This window comes from Salvelinus sp. IW2-2015, linkage group LG7 (assembly GCF_002910315.2).
Source record: "Salvelinus sp. IW2-2015 linkage group LG7, ASM291031v2, whole genome shotgun sequence".
NCBI lineage: Eukaryota > Metazoa > Chordata > Actinopteri > Salmoniformes > Salmonidae > Salvelinus > Salvelinus sp. IW2-2015.
In genome coordinates this window covers 3012237-3025742 of record NC_036847.1, presented here as the reverse complement: position 1 = coordinate 3025742, position 13506 = coordinate 3012237, and the positions used below count along the sequence as shown (strand labels likewise).

Here is a 13506-nt window from a genome sequence, read left to right as displayed (position 1 = left end):
GGTCTGACCATGTGCGACAATGCTGTAAACAAGCAAAACAGTGCAGCGAAATCAACAAATTTATAAGACATTTTTAATGATTCGAAGTCGGGATAATGTGTATCCAAATCTGTACTGTGTTGTGTGTATCAACAAATTGCATATCTGCTTCTCATAGGTTTTGAAAACTATCAGAAATAAACAGCGCAACGAGGAAGCGTCAAGAATCACTTAGCAAAGGCTATGGAGGTGAAAGTGGCGCTCTCGAAACGTTAAAACAGAAACTGCATTAGCCCACCACTATATATATATATATATATATATACACATTATATATGCCATTTTTATTAGGTACACCACTTGTTCACGAGAAGTGCTCACTCCTACAGAGAGTGAGTCACGTGACCATGGCTTGCTATATAAAAAGGAGGCAGACAGGCATCGAGGCATTCAGTTACTGTTCGGTTGTATGTTAGAATGGCCAAAATGAGTGACCTAAGCAACGTCGGGGATGGTATGATCGCCGGAGTCAGGCGCGCCGGTTCCAGTATCTCAGAATCTCTTAAAACAGCCCTTAGTAGGGAGTTATTCACATGATAGCTTAATCATATAGCTTAATCATTTGTCCAGAATGTTTTCAGTCTGACAGGGGCCTGTGTGCGTTTTAAAACAGAGGATGGAGGGAGTACAACTCAAGGACAAATCTCCTCCTCAGTGGGCCGTTATCAAAGTTCACCATCACTCTCCATGGCGATGAGATATACGCTCATGAGCAGTAGAGGACAACCTTGTTTGATCCCAACYAAGTGCAGTTGGGAAAACGTTTCAAAACGTTTCCCCTGGAGAACACTTCGAATGAATCCAGAGGCAAGGTGCAGTGGCAGCGGAGTACAGCAGACACCTCTTCTACCCAGGGACCACAGTGAGTCCGCATGCAGCGACAGTTCCTGGCATCGCACTGTGACTGAGCAAGGTGCAAGCTTGCAGGTTAAGCAGTAGGTTAAACAGTTCTGTCTTACTGTGGTCACCTTGGCACAGACATGTCCTGCTCCCCTGTTGATATAGCCCTGAGGTTCAAATGCAACATTAGTCCAGGTCTGTGTAATAGCTGTACATCTAAGATTTACCACCCGCCCTACCCGAGGTCACTTCATGTGTGAAGCGCTAAAAAATGATCTGAAAAAAAGGTGCAATTCTGTATAATTGCACATTCACTCAACCACCATCACATCATCATTATGCTACAGTATGTACGGGCTACAAAACATGACAGTGGTGTCTTCATCAGCTACTGGATGTTTTAACACATAAGAAGAAGGCATTGGCCTGAACACGAGGGATCAGAGCCGGTGCTTTGTTCTCTCTCCTTCACAGTAATAACAGAGAGGGATTAGAAAACCTATTTCAGTCTCCACACCGCCCTGCTGACAATGACAAGGGAATGAAAAGCCACTGATTCTGTCAGGCCTCTTGTTGCAAAGCGCTTCCGTCGAGCCTCTACAGACTTGGGGTGGCAGGTAGCCTAGTGGTTAGAGCGTTGGGCCAGTAACCGAAAGGTTGCTGGATCAAATCCCCCGAGCTGACAAGGTCTGTCGTTCTGCCCCTGAACAAGGCAGTTAACCCACTGTTCCCCGGTAGGCCGTCATTGTAAATAAGAATTTGTTCTTACCTAGCCTAGTTAAATAAAGGTAATATAAAAAGGCAAGCAACATCACCACATTGAGCATGGTTATTTATATGCACACAATAAATGTGACTATTGTGGATAGTCGGGTTAATACAATAGTTTGTTTAAAACGTTCACCTGCTTTGCAAGAAGAACAATTCCCCTAATTATTATTAGCGGAATTGTTCTTCTTGCAAAGCAGGTGAACGATTTTTCATGACTAATGCCATTCTCTGCATTCTGCCATAATCAGTTTAAAGCTGATTCATTAGTGTGCATGCAAACATACTCAGTGTCAATCCGCTTTGGACCCACATTACTCCCCCACGTGTCACAGGAGGAACCTCATTCAGGAAAACAGAACGACAACGACTGGCTACTACGACTGGAAGCTATACGGATGTTCTATGATTAAATCGTTTCATAATAACAATGAAAATCAGATTCAATCTAGAGAGATGGTAGAGATGGTAGAGAGTTTATCGCTACCATGCACTTACCTGTAGTCCCTGTGTTTCGGAATTCATTAGGATAATGTTACTACCCTTTTGTGGAACACACACAAATGTACTTATTTGCACACTCTGAAAAAACAGGAAGTGTTATTCAAATATTTATCGCGCTTGGATGAACATTGCTTTCATTCATCCCCAGCCCTCGTACTGTATTGAGTGTCTGTCTGACTGTGACTGCTGGTGAGCTCTCCAGCTCCCTCCAGCCCATTGTTCCCTGCTAGTCAGGGTTTATGAACGAGTGCTGCTTTACACATAAAAACCAGGTCGTTGAGGCTGTTCTGAGGCTGTTCACACCAGCAGTCAAGTCAGTCTCTCACACTGCTGGCTGGCTCCTAATCACGTCTGAATGAAGCCATCCATTTTGATTAGCGGAGAAGGCCAATTAATCACAGCCATGTTGTTATTCTTCTCTCATTAGTTCCTCTACACGTCCGCTCACTGTCAGCTACGGTACCTCACCTCGGAAAAGCAAAGCCAAATCCTCAGGTACAATGACTTTTCCATGTTTAATGATAGCGAGAGCTAGCTAACTAGGTATGCAATGCACTAGATTTTAAACAGCCAGGCTCAGTTTAGGTCATGGTGTAGCTGCATATTAACACGCAAGAGACTTGTAAGCAAGCTATGAGCCTAGTGAGTGAGCCTAGTGAGTGTCGCAAGAGAGTGGTACCTCAGTGGCCGTGGAGTGGTTTTGAATTTGAAGAGCCTGGCTTACTTTGAGCTTCAGTATTCTATATCAAAAGGGAAAGACTAGGGTCTGTGATATAGAGCACCGTTTCGGTCTTTACGTGTCAAAAAAGATACATGTCAAATAACACTATTTGATGTGCCAAGTAAGCTTGGTGACCATTCAGGACCTGAATGTGACTGCACATTACATAATAATGTAACACGTTCATGAATTTTGGACATAGTGATTACACATTGATTACACCATCACCATATTTCATAGCAATTCACCGATATGTATGCTATGATTCTGGTAAAGTTTTTTCGGTCACCTCCCGCTGCCGCACGAGGCAGACATACACTTCCCTAAGCTCTCAGGCAGTGCTGGTCAGAAACAAGCTAGTTAGTTGGAGGCAAACAATGTTCTCCTCCAAAAACACAGCAAAACAACAATCTGTTTCAGTAGCTATAGTTAGCTAGCTAACTATCTAGCTAGGTGTCATCATCTAAAATACCCCTAATTTATAAGACAGTTTTTGTATTTGGGTGATGATCCCATGCTAAGTRATGCTTATAATGTTAGCATGGGGCGACAAGGTACTGTAGCTGGCTAGCTTGTTTAGTTTGTTAGCWAGCTAGCTGGCAGGCAGAAGGATCACCATCCTATCTCCCCTGCCTCTGGGATGGTTGCATGTCAGGGAGAAATGTTGGACTACCAAGCTAACAATTTTTATCCTGCTCATTTGATCCTGATCTTATTTCAAATGCTCACACAGACATTTTCCCCATTCGGTCTAACAAATAACGMCTTATTACCAACGCTGTATTTTAAACACATTGTGACTGGTGTGTGTGCTTGTTTGCAGACTTATTTTTTTACAGCTTTGACAGCGCTACTGACCATAGTGGTGACACTTGGCTTGCTAAATGCAGATTCGGCGCAAACATTCTAAAATATAATTGTGTTATTTGASACGTCAAATTATCAGTTTTATAAGACGGGTCAAATATTGTTATTTGACTTGTATCTTTTAAATCACACGCAAAGACCCAAACGACATCCCATACTGTGAGGCTGTAGGTCTGTACTGGTTGTCTCAGGACTGTATTAGTGCTGAACGTAGTGGTGGATGTTGAAGCGATTTCGCTCAGCCGGACCCTGGTTTTACGTATTGATGTAGAAAGACTATAGACATACACACAACGTGAATTTCTGTCTGGGCGGTGTATTACCAGTGGTAGCAGTCGATGAATACTAGCTCTTGGATGACAAAAAGTGTAGACGAAATAGCGTTTGCTACTGTAGCTATGATGATTGACACTACCCATGTGTTTGGATAAAGGCTTAATTAGCGGGATGGGTTATTGGCCAGTTCTCAGAAAGCCTGATAGCGGATTGAAGAGGCCCAAGTCTCTTGTGTTTCACAGTTTGAGGTCTGGCAGACACGCAGCATCTTTAGTACACTGGCTCTGCTGGTGATGCTGCTCGGTGGGTGAGCACACACGCAGCACACACACACACACACACACACACACACACACACACACACACACACACACACACACACACACACACACACACACAAACACAGGAAAAGACAACAACAGGCAGGCACCTCTGGGGCTCAGCCCTCTCTTTCACCTTCGCCTCAGTAAGAGAGGACAGCCAGTACGTAACACAAGAGGCCGGAGCACAAAAAACAACATGGGAGGAAAGAACAGAGATGGCCTGAATCTAATGTACAGTTGAAGTCAGAAGTTTACACTTAGGTTGGAGTCATGAAAACCCGCTTTTCAAACACTCCATACATTTCTTGTTAACAAACTATAGTTCTTGCAAGTCGGTTAGGACATTAGTTTGTGCATGACACAAGTAATTTTTCCAAKAATTGATTTTTTCACTTATAACTCATTGTATCACAATTCCAGTGGGTCAGAAGTTTACATACACTAAGTTGACTGTGCCTTTTAACAGCTTGGAAAATTACAGAAAATTACATTATGGCTTTAGAAGCTTCTGATAGGCTAATTGACTTKATCTGAGTCAATTGGAGGTGTACCTGTGGATGTATTTGTGCCTCTTTGCTTGACATCATGGTAAAATCAAAAGAAATCAGCCAAGACCTCAGAAAAAGAATTGTAGACCTCCACAAGTCTGGTTCATCCTTGGGAGCAATTTGCAAACGCCTGAAGGTACCACTGTACATCTGTACAAACAATAGTACGCAAGTATAAACACCATGGAACCACGCAGCCGTCATACAGCTCAGGAAGGAGAAGCGTTCTGTCTCCTAGAGATTAACGTATTTTCCTGCGAAAAGTGCAAAACAATAATAGAACAGCAGCAAAGGACCTTGTGAAGATGTTGGAGGAAACAGGTACAAATGTATCTATATCCACAGTAAAACGAGTCCTACATCGACATAACCTGAAAGGCCGCTCAGCAAGGAAGAAGCCACTCCTCCAAAACCGCCATAAAAAAGCCAGATRGCACTTTTTGGAGAAATGTCCTCTGGTCTAATGTAARAAAAATAGAACTATTTGGCCATAATGACCATCGTTATGTTTGGAGGAAAAAGGGGGATGCTTGCAAGCCGAAGAACACCATCCCAACCGTGAAGCACGGGGGTGGCAGCATCATGTTGTGGGGGTGCTTTGCTGCAGGAGGGTCTGGTGCACTTCAAAATAGATGGCATAATGAGGAAAATTATGTGGATATATTGAAGCAACATCTCAAGACATCAGTCAGGAAGTTAAAGCTTGGTCTCAAATGGGTCCTCCAAATGGACAATGACCCAAGCATACTTCCAAAGTTGTGGCAAAATGGCTTAAGGAGAACAAAGTCAAGGTATTGGAGTGGCCATCACAAAGCCCTGACCTCAATCCTATAGAAAATATGTGGGCAAAACTGAAAAAGTGTGTGTGTGTAAGGAGGCCTACAAACCTGACTCAGTTACACCAGCTCTGTCAGGAGGAATGGGCCAAAATTCACCCAACTTATTTTGGGAAGCTTGTGGAGGGCTACCCGAAACGTGTGACTCAAGTTAAACAATTGAAATGTAATGCTACCAAAATAGTAATTGAGTGTATGTAAACTTCTGACCCACTAGGAATGTGATGAAATAAATAAAAGCTGAAATAAATCACTACTATTATTCTGACATTTCACATTCTTAAAATAAAGTAGTGATCCTAACTAAACTAAGACAGGGAATTTTTACTAGGATTAAAAATTAGGAATTGTGAAAAACTTAGATTAAATGTATTTGGCTAAGGTGTATTCAAATCAAATCAAATCAAATTTTATTAGTCACATACACATGGTTAGCAGATGTTAATGCGAGTGTAGCGAAATGCTTGTGCTTCTAGTTCCGACAATGCAGTAATAACCAACAGTAATCTAACCTAACAATTCCACACTACTACCTTACACACACACACAAGTGTAAAGGGATAAAGAATATGTACATAAAGATATATGAATGAGTGGTGGTACAGAACGGCATGGCAGATGCAGTGATGGTATAGAGTACGGTATAATACGTATGAGATGAGTACTGTAGGGTATGTAAACATAAAGTGGCATAGTTTAAAGTGGCTAGTGGTACATGTATTGCATAAAGATGGCAAGATGCAGTAGATGATATAGAGTACAGTATATACATATGAGATGGGTAATGTAGGGTATGTAAACATTGTATTAAGTGGCATTGCTTAAAGTGGCTAGTGGTACATTTTTACATAATTTCCATCAATTCCCATTTTTAAAGTGGCTGGAGTTGAGTCAGTATGTTGGCAGCGGCGCTAAATGTTAGTGGTGGCTGTTTAACAGTCTGATGGCCTTGAGATAGAAGCTGTTTTTCAGTCTCTCGGTCCCTGCTTTGATGCACCTGTACTGACCTCGCCTTCTGGATGATAGCGGGGTGAACAGGCAGTGGCTTGGGTGGTTGTTGTCCTTGATGATCTTTATGGCCTTCCTGTGACATCGGGTGGTGTAGGTGTCCTGGAGGGCAGGTAGTTTGCCCCTGGTGATGCGTTCTGCAGACCTCACTACCCTCTGGAGAGCCTTACGGTTGTGGCGGAGCAGTTGCCGTACCAGGCGGTGATACACCCGACAGGATGCTCTCGATTGTGCATCTGTAGAAGTTTGTGAGTGCTTTTGGTGACAAGCGAATTTCTTCAGCCTCCTGAGTTGAAGAGGCGCTGCTGCGCCTTCTTACAACGTGTCTGTGTGGTGGACCAATTCAGTTTGTCCGTGATGTGTACACCGAGGAACTTAAAACTTTCCACCTTCTCCATACTTGACCGTCGATGTGGATAGGGGGGTGCTCCCTCTGCTGTTTCCTGAAGTCCACAATCATCTCCTTTGTTTTGTTGACGTTGAGTGTGAGGTTATTTTCCTGACACCACACTCCGAGGGCCTCCACTCCTCCCTGTAGGCCGTCTGTCGTTGTTGGTAATCAAGCCTACCACTGTAGTGTCATCCGCAAACTTGATGATTGAGTTGGAGGCGTGCATGGCACGCAGTCGTGGGTGAACAGGGAGTAAGGAGAGGGCTCAGAACGCACCTTGTGGGGCCCAGTGTTGAGGATCAGCGGGGGAGATGTTGTTACCTACCCTCACCATGGGGGCGGCCCGTCAGGGTCCAGGACCAGTTGCACAGGGCGGGGTCGAGACCCAGGGTCTCGAGCTTGATGACGAGTTTGGAGGGTACTATGGTGTTAAATGCTGAGCTGTAATCGATGAACAGCATTCTCACATGGGTATTCCTCTTGTCCAGATGGGTTAGGGCAGTGTGCAGTGTGGTTGCGATTGCGTCGTCTGTGGACCTATTGGGTCGGTAAGCAAATTGGAGTGGGTCTAGGGTGTCCGGTAGGGTGGAGTGATATGGTCCTTGACTAGTCTCTCAAAGCACTTCATGATGACGGAAGTGGTGCTACGGGGCGGTAGTCGTTTAGCTCAGTTACCTTAGCTTTCTTGGGAACAGGAACAATGGTGGCCCTCATGAAGCATGTGGGAACAGCAGACTGGGATAAGGATTGATTGAATATGTCGTACACACCAGCCAGCTGGTCTGCGCATGCTCTGAGGAGCGGCTGGGAATGCCGTCTGGGCCTGCAGCCTTGCGAGGGTTAACACGTTTAAATGTTTTACTCACCTCGGCTGCAGTGAAGGAGAGCCCGCAGGTTTTGGTAGGGGGCCTGTTCAGTGGCACTGTATTGTCCTCAAAGCGGGCAAAAAGTTGTTTAGCCTGTCTGGGAGCAAGACATCCTGGTCCTCGACGGGGCTGGTTTTTTTGTAATCCGTGATTGACTGTGACCCTGCCACATACCTCTTGTGTCTGAGCTGTTGAATTGCGACTCGATTTTGTCTCTGTACTGAGACTTAGCCTGTTTGATTGCCTTGCGGAGAGAATAGTACACTGTTTGTATGTTTGCGTCGTATGCTTCCGGTCACCTTGCCCTGGTTAAAAGCAGTGGTTCGCGCTTTCAGTTTCACGCGAATGCTGCCGTCAATCCACGGTTTCTGGTTTGGGAATGTTTTTATCGTTGTGTGGGTACGACATCGTCAATGCACTTCCTAATGAACTCGCTCACCGAATCAGCATATTCGTCAATATTGTTGTTGGACGCGATGCGGAACATATTCCAATCCGCGTGATCGAAGCAGTCTTGAAGCGTGGATTCAGATTGGTCGGACCAGCGTTGACAAGACCTGAGCGGGGGAGCTTGTTGTTTGAGTTTCTGTTTGTAGGCTGGAATCAACAAAATGGAGTCGTGGTCAGCTTTTCCGAAAGGGGGGCGGGGAGGCTTATAAGCGTCGCGGAAATTAGTATAACAATGGTCTAGTGTTTTTCCAGCCTGGTAGCACAATCGATATGCTGAATAGAATTTAGGGAGTTTGTTTTTTAGATTAGCCTTGTTAAAATCCAGCTACGATGAATGCAGCCTCAGGGTGTGTGGTTTCCAGTTTACAAAGAGTCAGATAAAGTTCGTTCAGGGCCATCGATGTGTCTGCTTGGGGGGAATGTATACGGCTGTGATTATGATTGACGAGAATCCTTGGTAGATAATGCGGTCGACATTTGATTGTGAGGAGTTCTAGATCAGGTGAACAGAACGACTTGAGTTCTTGTGTGTTGTTATGATGATCACACCACTTCTCGTTAATCATAAGGCATACCCCCCGCCCCTCTTCTTACCGGAAAGATGTTTGTTTCTGTCGGCGCGATGCATGAAGAAACAGCTGGCTGCACCGACTCCGTTAGCGTCTCTTGAGTTAGCCATGTTTCGCGTGAAGCAGAGCACGTTGCAATCCCTGATGTCTCTCTGGATGCTACCCGTGCTCGGATTTATCAACCTTATTGTCAAGAGACTGGACATTGGCGAGTAGTATGCAGGGAGTGGAGCGCGATGTGCCCGTCTCCGAAGCCTGACCACGAGACCGCCACGTTTTCCCCTTTTTCGGCGTCGCACAGGGTCGCCGGCTGGGATCAGATCCATTGTATTGGGTCGAAGGCAAAACACTGGATCCGTTTCGGGAAAGTCATATTCCTGGTAGGAACGATGATGAGTTGACGTTAATCGTATATTCAGTAGTTCCTCCCGACTGTATGTAATGAAACCTAAGATTACCCGGGGTACCGATGTAAGAAATAACACGTAAAAAAACAAAATACTGCATATTTTCCAAGGAACACGAAGCGAGGCGGCCATCTCTTTTCGGCGCCGGAAAAGAATCTTGGCTATTTGTATTTGGCTAAGCTGTATGTAAACTTCCGACTTCATCTGTATACCAACAGCGGTGGAAAAAGTACCCAATTGTCATACTAAAAGTAAAGATACCTGAATAGAAAATGACTCAAGTAAAAGCGAAAGTCACCCAGTAAAATACTACTGGAGTAAAAGTCTAAAAGTATTTGGTTTTAAATATACATAAGTACCACAAGTAAATGTAATTTTTGTACTTATGTATCAAAAGTAAAAGTATAATCATTTCAAATTCCTTATATGAAGCAAACGTGTTGTTTTCTTAATTTACAGATAGCCAGGGGCACACTCCAACACATAATTTACAAGCAAAGCATTTGTGTTTAGTGAGTCCGCCACATCAGAGGCAGTAGTGTGTGAATTACTTTTGGGTGTCAGGGAAAAGTAAACAGTACATTCTTTTCTCTCGGAATGTAGTGGAGTAAAAGTTGTCAAAAATATAAATGGTAAAGTAAAGCACAGATACCAAAAAACGACTTTAAGTAGTACTTTAAAGTATTTTTACACCAATGTATATCAAACAACACAAACTCAGCTCCTCTCGGGTTCTCTCCATTCTCAGAAAGCTCAGACAGACAACACTTGAGAGGCAGGAGGAAGAGTATAATTCACCATCTGCTTCACAGGAGCATATGTGCTGCTTACCCAAGATATTACATCTATATACTATGGAGAGAAGGAGCTGGAGACAACTAGGTTTATTTACTAGGGACTGGGAAGCAAAGCACCTCTACTCAACATGCCAGTCATGTTTCCCAGCCCTAGGCACATCACATCAATGATGTATGCTTATTCCAGCTTTTAAATCACTCCACTGCTTCACATTTACTGAGACACTCCCATACAAATCTCATGCCACAGAGACTGTATAACTAAAATACAACAGTTAATTGTACTCAATGCAGTCAAGGATTGCACTCAACACAACGTTGGGTTGCACTCAACACTCAAACCCATCACAATGGCCACTAGTGGACATTGAGACACGTCATCAGCACCTAGCTGCTACTATCATCACCCYGGGACAATCACTCATGTCTCTGCTACTGTAGAATGTTTTGTCACAGGGTTCGTCAGCTATAGGCCGGAGAATGTAGGGCCTCATAAGTTACCTAGAACCAGAACCTACTCAAGAGAGATCGGTGGGTGGAGAGAGAGCGAGAAAGAGAGAGGAGTGAGGGAGGGAGAGGAAGAGAGAGGAAAACAGAGAGAAAGACAGTCAGAGAAAGAGTGTCCTTGGTCAGAGTTAATAAAGTCCTAGCTGAATACGTGCATTACATCATGAGTAATGGTGTACATACCTGACCATTCTGGAGATGTCACATTCAGTTCTGAAAAACAGAGAGGCAATAGATTAGTGTGTTAATCAATTAATTGTAAGTTGATTTATATTAACTGACATTCAATACTAGCGCACAGTATATGGAAAAATCTAATTGAAACAAATTATCAATTAATCAAGGACGATATGACAATATAAATGACTAGCTATCTAGCTTGGTTTCTTCATTCAGTCAGTGATTAAGTATAGTGTTATATAAGACATATTACAGGGACGCTGCAGCACCGAGCACTTTGCTAAGAGTTGCCTACAATAGAAAAGACCAAACTGAACAGATAAGTTAGGCCAATTACACGGAAACTGAATTACACTGAGAATCAAATTGTTCCCTTTAAAATGTATGCCAAAAAGAAACCACTGATTTCAAAAGTTTAACAAATCATACAACACATTATTAAACACCTACATAAGTATTCAGACCCTTTGCTATGAGACTCGAAATTGAGCTCAGGTGCATCCTGTTTCCATTGATCATCCTTGAGATGTTTCTACAACTTGGAGTCCACCTGTGGTAAATTCAATTGATTGGACATGATTTAGAAAGGCACACAACTGTCTATATAAAGGTCCCACAGTTGACAGTACATGTCAGAACAAAAACCAAGCCATGAGGTCGAATTGTCCATAGAGCTCCGAGACAGGATTGTGTCGAGATACAGATCTTGTTTCCCATGGTCCGAGAGTCCTTTAGGTGCCTTTTGGTGCCTTCTCCTTCTCCCAAAGCCCTTCCCCTCCTAGGAAGGGTTCCAAAAAATGTCTGCAGCATTGAAGGTCCCCAAGAACACAGTGACCTCCATTCTTAAATGGAAGAAGTTTGGAACCACCAAGACTCTTCCTAGGAGGGGAAGGGCCTTGGGAGAAGGAGAATGGCCTTGGTCAGGGAGGTGACCAAGATCCTGATGGACACTCTGACAGAGTTCCAGAGTACCTCTGTGCAGATGGGAGAACCTTCCAGAAGGACAACCATCTCTGCAGCACTCCACCAATCAAGTCTTGATGGTAGAGTGGCAGAGGGAAGCCACTCCTCCGTAAAAAAGCAAATGACAGTCCACTTGGAGTTTGCCAAAAGGCCCCTAAAGGACTCTCAGACCATGAGAAACAAGATTCTGTGGTCTGATGAAACCAAGACTGAACTCTTTGGCCTGAATGCCAAGCGTCACATCTGGAGGAKACCTGGCACCCTCTCTACGGTGAAGCATGGTGGTGGCAGCATCATACTGTGGGGATGTTTTTCAGCYGCAGGGACTGGGAGACCAGTCAGGATCGAGGGAAAGATGAACAGAGCAAAGTACAGAGAGATCCTTCATGAAAACCTGCTCCAGAGCACTCAGGACCTCAGACTGGGACCTTCCAACAGGACAACGACCCTAAGCACAGAGCCAAGACAACGCAGGAGTGGCTTCGGGACAAGTCTCTTAATGTCATTGAGTCTCCCAGCCAGAGCCCAGACTTGAACCCGAGCGCTGTAATCGCTGCCAAAGGTGCTTCAACAAAGTACTGAGTAAAGGGTCTGAATACTTATGTAAAATGTGATAGTTTTAGTTTTAAATTTGCGAGAAACAAAAGATAAATATTTGTTTTGCTTTGTCGTTATAGGTTATTATTAAGACTAACGAAACAAAATGTGGAAAATGTCAAGGGGTTTGAATACTTTCCAAATGCATTGTACCAACAATACCACATGAAACAAAGAAAACAAATTGAAATCCCTGACAATATATCTTACAACAATAACATTTGCAAAGAATCCAACGCAATTAGATCCCCATTCGATTGATAGTCAGGGTTTATTGAGAGATGACCATATCCCCACCGTGCCACCATGCTAATAATGATAGAGGCATGGCTCTAGTTGGCCACAAGCTGTGCTGGAATGGAGCTCCACTTTTTTTTTTTTTATACTCCAGAGAGCCCAAGACAAAGCTAGTGGTTAGAATTCCTCATTTCAACCTTTAGGTATCAAAAACTGTTTTACAAGGACTGTATGGGAAGAGGATAGTGCACACTTGAGGGAGGGTTTCAATTCATTTGGAGGTGTATTGTGACCTGGAATGAACGTGGAAAATACATTGGATTTGAGAGAAAAAAAGTTATCAACCAGAACTGTACAATGTGTGATGTCCAGACTTGTTAAACATAGACGTCTATAATTGTTTTAGATTTGGTCTGGACCAACCAAATGTGGTCTTGTTTTTGGGCGGAGCTCATTACAATAATAGCCAGTGCGTAGAATAATAACCAAATATGCAAAATAAGGACATTACATATTTCTACCTATGTGTACCTATTCAGGATACATCACCATGAAGAGAATGATATTCGTATCCATAATTATGCATTCTGTATAGTACAGATCAGGGACCCGTAATTGCGTTACCGGATGTAAATCCACTTCACCTACTGTAGGTCGCTGACACCCCATTCCTTCTACAGACATCTTTGAATCTCAATTCAGAAAACGTGGTCTCATTAAAAACTGAGCGAGATTTTACTGTAATTCTGTTACCAAATTTTGCATCTGCACAGTTCTTCCAGTAAAAGTGTTTTGTGAACATTTTTGTAAAT

General features: G+C 43.6%; 1 protein-coding gene across 2 annotated transcripts in view; it reads right to left on the bottom strand.

The window, feature by feature from the left end:
* The window catches only part of LOC111966202 (IQ motif and SEC7 domain-containing protein 1), a 177428-nt gene that overhangs the window by 123448 nt on the left and 40474 nt on the right, over window positions 1–13506 (bottom strand). For both annotated transcript variants that reach the window (XM_023990656.2, XM_023990663.2), the window contains exon 2: window positions 10901–10930. In XM_023990656.2, coding sequence (XP_023846424.1) covers window positions 10901–10930 — 30 coding nt within the window. The remainder of the gene's footprint in view (window positions 1–10900; window positions 10931–13506) is intronic.